The sequence below is a fragment of the Alexandromys fortis genome, unplaced genomic scaffold (genome assembly GCF_014885135.2).
Source record: "Alexandromys fortis isolate MF-2015 unplaced genomic scaffold, M_Fortis_MF-2015_v1.1 scaffold_24, whole genome shotgun sequence".
In the NCBI taxonomy this organism is placed as follows: Eukaryota; Metazoa; Chordata; class Mammalia; order Rodentia; family Cricetidae; genus Alexandromys; species Alexandromys fortis.
The window spans coordinates 16,465,178-16,475,663 of NW_026067906.1; the positions used below are offsets into that span (position 1 = coordinate 16,465,178).

The 10,486-nt window shown below is 47.0% G+C and overlaps 1 protein-coding gene across 3 annotated transcripts in view; it reads left to right on the forward strand.

The window, feature by feature from the left end:
• Positions 1-7,458, forward strand: part of Best3 (bestrophin 3) — a 39,472-nt gene extending 32,014 nt beyond the window's left edge. For all 3 annotated transcript variants that reach the window (XM_050135609.1, XM_050135610.1, XM_050135607.1), the window contains one exon: positions 4,279-7,458. In XM_050135609.1, coding sequence (XP_049991566.1) covers positions 4,279-5,191 — 913 coding nt within the window. In that variant the 3' untranslated portion in view covers positions 5,192-7,458. The remainder of the gene's footprint in view (positions 1-4,278) is intronic.
• Positions 7,459-10,486: the final 3,028 nt, after the last annotated feature.

Genomic DNA, 10,486 nt, shown 5'->3' on the forward strand with positions numbered 1-10,486 from the left:
TTTTTTGGTTTTTTCGAGACAGGGTTTCTCTGTGGTTTTGGAGCCTGTCCTGGAACTAGCTCTTGTAGACCAGGCTGGCCTCGAACTCACAGAGATCCGCCTGCCTCTGCCTCCTGAGTGCTGGGATTAAAGGCGTGCGCCACCACCGCCAGGCAAATGTAAATATTTGTATGCATGCCATCTCCCTCCTTTAAAATTGTAGGTAATAAGGTCTATGATGCAGCAGATTCTTCACGGGAGAGGCTCAGTAAATTCAGCAATACAGTCTAGCAGATGAACCTCGTGTGTCCGCACCACAGTCTTAGGAGGCAGGAAAGTACAAAGGGGTCTCCTCGGCGGGTCTCCCCAGGGTGGGTCAGTTAGCTGAGGGTTTCTGCGTCCGCTCACCTGCTTGTCTTACTTTCTGCAGCCTGACTAGGGGGCTGCAGGTAACAACCCATCACTACACTAGTGCACAGTTGGAGCCTTTTGCTTTTTTCACACTTATTTGGGAGGATGTATGTGCACGCGCACGTGTGTGTGTGTGTGTCTGTATGTCTGTGTGTTTCTGGTTTTGTTTTTTGTTTCCCCTCCCCAGATAGGGTTTCTCTGTGTAACAGCTCTGGCTGTCCTGGAACTTGCTTTGTAGACCAGGCTGGCCACAAACTCAGAGATCTGTCTGCTTCTGCCTCCCAAATGCTGGGATTAAAGGCATGGGCCACCACCACCTCTGTGTGTCTGTGTGTAGGTCAGAGGATATGTTACCAATACCTGTTCTCTCCTACCGCATATGTTCCAGAGTTCAAACTCAGTCCAGATAGGCAGCAAATGCCTTTATCCACTGAGCTATCTTGCTGGCCCAGTTTTTTATTTTGTCTGCTTTTTCCTTTTGCATCACAAAGTTTTGAAATAATAATTACTACAGATTTTTTTTGTTGTTTTTTTTTCCTAGAAAACCACGTCCCTCTTACCAGGTGGGTACCTTACATGTAGTTAAGGGAGACAACCCGAAATAAATAGTCAGTGTCCCAAGTAGAGGGCATATGCCTGTCCTATAAAGAGAAAGTGCCAGCGTGACCTCACGTCTCCAAGCACCTCCAGCATGGCAGCCCTAGTGAGCAACTGTGCTTGCCACTCCGCCGTGTCCTCCCCAGCTAAGTAGACGGCTGTGAAGTGTGACTAATGAGGTCCTGGGAGCTGACCTAATGAAACCCAAAGAGCAGGGTCACTGGGGCCACTGAAGCATGAGTCTGCATCTCCCAAGGCGATGTAACAGGATCTGCACCCGCTCTGGAGGGAGGGTCAGGAGACTATCCGGTAGCCAAGGGCACTGCTGGGCTTCAGAATAACAGCACGGGGCTGTAATCGGGCACCATCCCGGGACATTGAGCTGGGTGATCATCTCATCCATCTTTCATTCGTAACCACAGAAACGCTTTTTTTCTTGGTGGTTCTCTTTGCACTTTCCACGTCCCACCTGCATTCTACCAGCCTTTTCCTTTATGTCACAGAAAACGCACCTGGCATAAGGTAGCTTGTCACCATGGATATGATCACCAGACCTGGACTGGCACAGCAGGGTTGCTGATGCTCCTTGGGCCAGCATGAGCAACTGGCATTTCAGGACAAGTGTTTAAGCTGTTCTCCAAACCCCCATTAAGGCTGAAGTGGACAGAGGTGTGGGACAACCCTGGAATCTGAGGAAGGAGTAGAGACCTCACTACCCAATGGGCCTTGTTGCCTCGTTGGCTCATTTTATTTTAGCCTTGAAGGAGATTAAAAAAGAGTGAACTCATTAAATGTCAGCATTTCAGTGGTAAATCCTTAGCCACGGCAAATCCTTCAAACCTACCAGGGACCCCAATCACAAGGAGAGTCCAACCCACCTCACCTCCACATCGCCTTTCTATCGCGAGCTGACTTCTCCTCTCAAGTCCAAACTGAGTCTCAGAGATGCCGAGCTTTCAGGAGACATGTCTCAGTTCCTTCTGAGGTCTGCATTTTACTTCTTGTTCTGTCCTGGGGTCTAGCGCGTTGTGTGATACCTGGTTTTATACCAAAGGAGAAAGTAACAGAAAGCATTGGCCTCCCTAGCTAGTCAGGCACAGTGAATCTCCCGAACCTCTATAACCTGTCTGTAAATGTTGGTAACAATAGCAACATGAACTGACGTCTTTATCATGATAGTGAAATGAGCATTCGCTGTCGTTTGCGTCCCCTCTCTTTTGCATTTATGGGGCAGGGAGAGGGTGAGCACACATGCCAAGACGCATATGCAGCGGCACAGGTGTGGAGGTCAGAAGAAACTTTATAGGTCTGTTCTCTCCTTTCACCTTTGCTTGGATTCTCGGGGTCATATTCAGGTTGCCAGATTGATGCAGCAAGCCCTCATTCCACTGAGCCGTCCCACCGGTTCTGACAGTCTCTAGAGTTTAGCTATTTGAAAGAGGAGCTGCTTGCTGGTTCCCAGCTGCTCAGACCCGAAATAATCACACAGAAATTGTGTTATTTAAATCATTGCTTGACCCATTAGCTCTAGCTTCTTATTAACTAACTCTTACATATTAATTTAACCCATTTCTGTTAATCTGTATATCACCACGTGGCTGTGGCTTACTGAGTAAAATTCCCAGCATCTGTCTCGGGTGGCTCCATGGCGTCTCTCTAACTCTGCCTTCCTCCTCCCATGCTATAGTCCAAGCCATTTCTTCATTCATTAACCAATAAAAGCAGCACATAGACAGAAGGACCTCCCACACCATTAGCTATGTCATATTATTTTTTTATAGAGTGGGGGGGAATGATGGGACCTGGGGAAATCTGTCTTTATTTCAACTCTAAAAAAAAAAAAAGAACACAGGTTTTGTACAGCACATACTAACATTCAAGTTCCTAGATCAGTAATTTCCAAACTGTGATCTGGGAAGCCTCTGCAGATTACCAACACTCTGGGAGGGAATCTGTATGGATAAAACTATTTTCATCCTAACATTATGGTGTTACTCTCTCATTTTCATCCTTTTTCTAAGTGTACGGAAATCCCCTCTGTTCTACCGTTTTATTTCCACAGATTGCAGTTACACAAAATCAACATAGTCCAAATATTAAGCAGAAGGTTGCAGGAGCAAACAGTTCATAGATTTTTTTAAATCGCATGCTATTCCGAATGGTGTGCTATATCCTGAGCCATCACGCTTTCTCTCACCTGGGCTGTGCATCCGTCTTTGTCCAGTGCATCTGTGTGCTTGCCCTACCTGCCCCTCATTTATGAGCCAACACCGTCTTCCAACCAACAGGCGCTGCATCCAATGCTTGTGCTCAGGGATACCTTAATTTATGAATCTGTTTAACACACAAGAGTAGTGATGCTGGTAGTCTCTGGCTGTGTCTAAGAGAAGCTATAAAATGTTCCCTTGAGTGAAAAATGAAAGCCTCGATTAATAAAAAAAAAATATGCTAAGTTTTTTAAAATATGGACAAGAATGCGACTCAGGATATTGTTAAGAATGGAAAAATAACCCATGCTGGTTTTGCTGTCACGCTTGATGCTACCAAAGCTATGGCTGGATGGGCAAGATGGCTCAGCTGGTAAGAGCACTGGCCACGCAAGCCCGATGACCTGAGTTGGAGCCCCGGGACCCACGTGGTGGACAGAGAGAATGACTCCCCTACCAGAGGTCATTCTACAAGCATGCCATGGCACGTGTGTGCCCGCACTCTCACACAGGCAACATAATTAAAAGATTAATTAAAAAGCAAGTTATAGCCGCATAGCCAGGACCAGAAGTTTAATTCATCCTAGGCAATACTGAAAGTTTGAGGCAAACCCAGAATACTTGAGAGTCTGTTTCGAAAGAGAGAGAGAGAGAGAGAGAGAGAGAGAGAGAGAGAGAGAGAGAGAGANAGAGAGAGAGAGAGAGAGAAAGAAAGAAAGAAAGAAAGAAAGAAAGAAAGAAAGAAAGAAAGAGATAGCCACGTGGTTAGTACGTGTTTAGCTAAGGTGGAAAGGGCGTTACCATCTATGGTCTGGTACTATCCCTGAATCCACTGGGGATCTTGGAATGTAGCTCCCAGTGATAAGCTGGTAGGGGACTTCTATTCAGGGAAATTTCCTAGAGGCTACTAGATATATGATAATGTCATCGCTTTATCCTTAATGCTCGTACATTCTTGCCTTTTACATTCCTCGGTTATCACTTGGGGTGCGTAAAATAGCAGTTGCCATAAGTCGCCTCTTAACTTTGAGACCGCCCACAATTCAGTCCTGCAGCTACTCTGACTTTTGTCTCCCCGCTCCAGGCTGTCCGGGTCCGAGTTCCCCGAGGAGGACTGGCTGTGGAACTATGAGAAGCACGGCCACCGGCGCTCGGTGATGAGGAGAGTCAAGCGCTTCCTGAGTACCCACGAGCACCCCAGCAGCCCCAGGAGGAGGACTTTCGGCAGGCAAGCCAGCGACAGCTCCATGTTCTTCCCGCCCAGCCCAGCTCGGGATCTGTTGGACGTGCCTCCGAGAAATCCCCACCGAGCCTCTCCTACCCGGAAGCAATCCCACTCCCTAGAGGGCAGCCCTAAACTGCATTCCAGCATGGGCGAACTGTCCACCATCAGGGAGACCAGCCGCACCAGCACTTTGCAAAGCCTGACCCCGCAGTCCAGTGTGAGGGCCTCCCCTACCAAAATTCCCCAGGTCCCTGAGGTCCTGATCACAGCGGCTGAAGCACCGGGGTCCTCCTCAGATAGCCATGATCAGGACTCTGCTGCCTCCATCTTGAGCCTCGAGTTCACTGGGGTGCAACCTAGCAGGACCGAGCAGCAGGAAGACCCCTCAGGGAAGGCGACGCCATCTGAGGACCGCAATCCCCAGGCTGTTTCAGCCAGTACTGAAAGAGACTTGTTTACCTTTGAGGAAGATCCAGGTGATGACAGATTCCCCCAAAGGTGGAGCCTTCCAGAGTTACGGGAGTCCAGGCACACCTCCTTGGGAAACTTAGGTCCAGATCCTATGAGCCCCGGAGCAGCTCTCTTACCTGACACGGGAACATCCTCAGAGACCAGCGTAATCCGTCCCAGGGCTAGCTCTGGGGTCTCTCCTGACATCCTGTTCTTAATGGAAAACTTAGACACTAAGGAAACAGACATCCTGGAGTTTAACAACGAGCACCCTGAAGAATCACCTAAGGGAACGCCGCAGCGCCCCAGGACCTGGTTCTAGCTCACCTTCCTCCTCTACACAGCTGTCAGTACCAGCTTGGGGACAGCCCCCAGGAGCTGGCCAGTGTTTAGAAAAATAATCCTACTGTATAAGCTTAGAACTCTAAAGGGCATTATGGTCCTGCAAAACTCAAACGCAACCACATTGTCTAACGCAAAGGGGCTTTCACGGAAGTTGAATGGCCCAAAATGAATTATCATAACCAAATATGGGATCTCATATAAATGTTCATGGCTTATACATCCATAAGCTTTGGAAAGGACCATACAGATCATAGTCTAATCCCCTAGAAGCAAAGGCCCAGACACAAAGGGTCCCATTTCTTTCCTGGTTCCATCCCATACCTCTCTTTCTTTAGCTACAGAGACAAAGTTAGACCATGCCATGCCCAGAGACCCTTTCTGCTTAGAGCTGTTCAACCAAAGCTTCCTGCCCGCCCAACCACACTTTCTGTAACTATTGTTACCATCTTTCTTGAGCTTCTATACTTCCTCAGCATCAGAAAGTTCTGTCTCTCTTTCATTACTATTTCTATTGTCTTCCTTTTTCTCTCTTCATCTTTTGTCTCTGCAATCTTTTTTCTGCCCTTTTCCTTAGTCTAGCTCCTCCGGTGACTCTAATCTGTCCCTCTTTCCAGGTTACAGAAATTTTCTCTTTTCAACTCTGTTGCTTACTCGCTGTCACAGTGTTCAAACTATGAGACACTGGTAAAGCCCAGTACAGGAATCGAACGCATCCCAGCCTTGCAGAAAGAGGTGTGTGTGTGCCGATGGTATCCACCATCTCAAACCTGCTGCTTCCGCTCTTTCGTCTTGGATACTGGAGAAGACTGAGTCTAAGAGGATCTGAAATCCGCATAGCCTACTGCTACATCCCCAAAGGATGACACGGTTTCATTCTATTGAACTCACACAGTCTTAAGCAAAAACATCCCAATTGTGCCACAGCATGGGACCAGTTACTGAGTCTGCTGGGTTGTTTTATATGACGTAGGATGTTAGAGCTGTGTGGACTACAGGGTCCATGGCTGCGTGATGACAACAGACTGTTGCCAGCTTCCTTTCAGAAGTTCTTACGTTATGTTTTGCAAGCTCCCGGCTTTGAAAAGTGTGGCCTTTCTGGGTGCCATCTTACCCATGTGTCATATAACGGAACTTGAGGTGTGGCTTGGTTGGCTGTCTCAGTGCTCCACGCAGCCGTATCTGAAGTTCACATGTGAGTTTCCAATGCTTGAAGGATTCCCATGGGACCGACATACCCTTAGCGCCACTTTAAAGATGAAAATAGAAGCAATGGAGAACTCATTTTCCCGAACCCACATAGATGGGCTCACACTTCCTCGCCATACCACTGTAAGACCGTGAATCTGCTAGCGATTTGCCCCCAAATTCTAGAGGACGCTCCAAGGTGGCTAGTCACAGGTTTGTGCCAAACCTCTTCAGCCTCGGAACCTATCTGAATCCTCCGTGCCCCAAACAGTTTCCAGTCACAGAGGAGAGAAGAGCTTTCTGTCTTTGAGCCCTTGCCATGGTCCTCTCCTTTCACTGTAAAAGCTGGCAGGAGCCTCTTCTTTTCTTCCCCCACTTTGGAGTCCTGGTGTGTTGGGTTATAGTGACATTAACACAAGAGCTCAATTCTCAGCAGGGGCTTTTCTTCAAGGACTAAAATGGTTTGCTATTAGAAGGCGTGCTTCACGTGGATGTTTCTCTATGTTGGCCCATACTGTTATCACCCAAGAAAGGACTGTAATCCCCAAACCATCACGGACAGACAGACAGACACAAGCCCCATGGTGTTTCTAAAACACCAGAGTCCCAACCTTTCCCCAGTCACCATTGTCTTCAGACACTTTTCTTGAGTGCTTCAATATAAATCCCTCCACCGGCTTCTTTGGCTCTGTTTGCTCAAGTATAAATAAGTTTCTACTTAGCTATCTTTGAAGAATAATCAGTTTTTATCCTTAAATCCTCAGTTGTCAACTCTACACAGAAGAATAGTTTTATGGAGAAATGGGAAGGTGTTCATTTATCTATTCCTGTGCATCTCTTATCCGCTCTCATTCCAGAGAATTTTCTAAGTTATTCAATATTTTTCAAAGTTTGGGATGGCCTCCCATTTTTCTCCTCATGCTGAAAACTGAATTATGACTTGCTCAAAGAGCCCAAAGGAGGAGATTTTCCATCCTAGAATGAGTCTTTATCCTGCATGGCCAAGGCTGCAAAAATAAAAGGATTTATTCTCTTGTGCCTGATTTTTTTTCACCTGCCTGGATCATTTTTTCCCGAGCTCTAGAAAATCCTTTCAGACAAACAGTCATAGGTCTCTGTGGCATTGTCTTCAGGGTTTGACCAATCCAAGAACAGGCTGATCCTAGTCGTGTGTTAACATAGTCTGCACGGTAGGGTGAAAAGTGAAGCCTGGCCCTTGTGGTTTTCCTCCCTGCTCCTACAGGCAGCTCTGCCCTTACTCTGGGGTTCAGTTTTAGTGCAGTTAAAGCTCACCAACTGTTCCTCTCCTGCCCAAGGATTTAGAACTGCCTAGCCCCTGGTTTTTCTCTCCCCCTCTTTTTTTTTTTTTTTTTTTATTATGTATTCTGCCTGCACACCAGAAGAGGGCACCAGATTTCATCATAGATGGCTGTGAGCCACCATGTGGTTGCTAGGAATTGAACTCAGGTCCTCTGGAAGAGCAGCCAGTGCTCTTAACCTCTGAGCCATCTCCCCATGTTATAGTGATAAAGAAAACATTTCTATGTTTTCTATCACTTGGCTGAACAAGGCTGAAAGTGAATGCCTGGAGTAATGGAAGCGAAGGACTGGCTAGACAAGACAATAAAGAAGGGGAGAAGAGGGGGAGAGAAAAATCCACTCGAATAATTCTGTGGATGGCCGTGTAGGAGAGCATTTAAACGTCATGTTCTTAGTAGGCCAAATATTAGTTAAGACTTTGTCCTAAGAAACTGCTAGATCATTAACAGACAAATGTCTCAGCCCTCTACCCAGTTTTTTTTTTTGGTTTCTCGAGACAGGGTTTCTCTGTAGCTTTGGAGCCTGTCCTGGAACTAGCTCTTGTAGACCAGGCTGGCCTAGAACTCACAGAGATCCACCTGCCTCTGCCTCCCGAGTGCTGGGATTAAAGGCGTGCGCCACCACCGCCCGACTTCCCTACCCAGTTTTTATAGCTCTTCTCTAGATATATTTGTTTTTCGCCTTTTTTTTTTTTAATGGAAAGGGATTTGTAGAAGAAGCTCGATCTTGTGGATAGGATAGCATCTGTTTACCTCCCAACTGAAGATAAATGCAAGGATTTCCCTAGCACTTGCAAGAGAAGGACATGGGATGTCCTGAATGACGTCATAGTCACCCGTGAGCATTAGACAGCAACACCGAGTATCCAGGGCCCAGGAAGCCCACGTCCCAAAGCCCTCACTGATGCACCACCCTCTTCTCAGAGTGTCAGTGAATAACATACGTGTTCACAAGTATGTCCGTGTCTTTCCTTCTCCCCAGTCCTGTCCTATTTGGCTCCCGTGTCAGTTGGCTCAGTGTACAGACCTTGGTTTGTTTACATTGTTTTTTGTTTGTTTGTTTGTTTGTTTTTAGAACAGGGTTCCTCTTGTAGCCCCGGCTATCCTGAAACTCTGTAGGCCAGGCTGGCCTCAAACTCAGAGATCCTCCTGAGTGCTGGGATTAAAGGCGTGCACCACCACTGCCCCGCTGCTTATATTCTGGTGAAAGCATCTATTAATGTCTTGTGCACAAGTGTTTTGTGAGGCCAGTGAGCAAAACTATGTTACCTCACACATGTTACCGGGAAACTACATCTCAAACTCTTGGTCATCTGAGAAAGTATCTTACTATGTAGCCCAGAGTTGCCTCAAACTCAAAGCTTTGCCACCACCTCCTAAATGCTGGGATTACAGGCATTTTACTCTCCCTGGCTCAAGGACAGTGGGAACCATCCAAGACAGACCCTCCTGTCCAGGCCTATTGGCAGCTGGCCTTGCAGGGACATCGGGTCAAAGACAACCCAGGAACAGCGTGTCACAGCTGCGTCACTTTGACTGGGGAAACTTGAGTCTTTTCACTTAAGTTAGCTGGGCCACAGCTGGTGTTCATGGTACCCAGCAGGCTGGCTGTCTTTTGCCATGGACCAGGGCAGCCAGGAGCCACCGTGCTATTTACACCCATCACTCTGAAGTCAGTTCTAGAGCACCTGGCACTGAAAACAGAGACAACTCCAAAGAGTAGACCTAAAATGCTGGGGAACTTTTGAAGCCAGCCCTACTTTTCTAAGCTATTGCATAGGTCGGTACACAAAGGGAGAACAAGCAGCTAAACTAAGGCTGGTACAATGGACAAGGGAGAGAGATACTTGGGGAAAAAAAGTCCTGACCCACTCACTACTTAGAAAACAGCTTCTAAAGGAGGTGGGAGACCAGAGGTTGATGAAGAGACTGAATGCCACTAAGTACCAAATGCAAGAGGCAGGCCTATGCCTGTGTTTGAGCTCTCTCTTGATGGGCACTGGCTTAGTATGGAGCCAATAGAAGTCTATTTGTTCTCTCGAGTTCTATTCTTTCTCTAGCTCCTCTCTAACCACTATAATCTCTTTAATGGTTTTTATTGTTTGTTTGTTTTTTAATCTGTGCCTTCTTTTAGCCTAAATCAGGTTTTTATGCCTGGGTGTTTGGGGTCAGACATCTGTGGAGTCTGTCCTGCGTGTCTCAGGGTATTCAGCGACATCTCTGTCCTCTGTCACTGCATGCCAGTAACACTTGTTATCACAAGTGATGGACAAAAATGTCTCTCAAAACCGCCCAGTGTATCCTGGGTACAAGATCACATCTGGTTGAGAGTCACTAACCTAGACAAAGAACTTGGAACAGGACAGTATTTTTGCACAAAATCAATTTTAGAAATGTCTTGTTTGTGTTCTGGATACAAGGTTTATTTTCCCTGTGCCGTCTCTCTTAAGCAGATTAGAGGCCTCCAGGCGGTTCTCTGTAGCGGTCCACCTTCCACTACCCAAAGTGAAAGTCACCTAGCCATGCAATTTTTGCACACCCAACTCTGCTGCATCCCTGTGAAACATGCAATACAATTCAGATACAGACAAACTCTGAGACTCCTTGGCTCTCCGGAGTCGCCGGGGACATCCAGAAAACAAGCACGGAGTACACAGTCCCAACCCCTGTGTCTTCTGTAATCTAAACCAGGTACAAAGATCTGCATGGGCAACTCCACCATCCTGTATGTGGCATGAATGGGACACTGAAGGTCTAGTCTAGAAAAG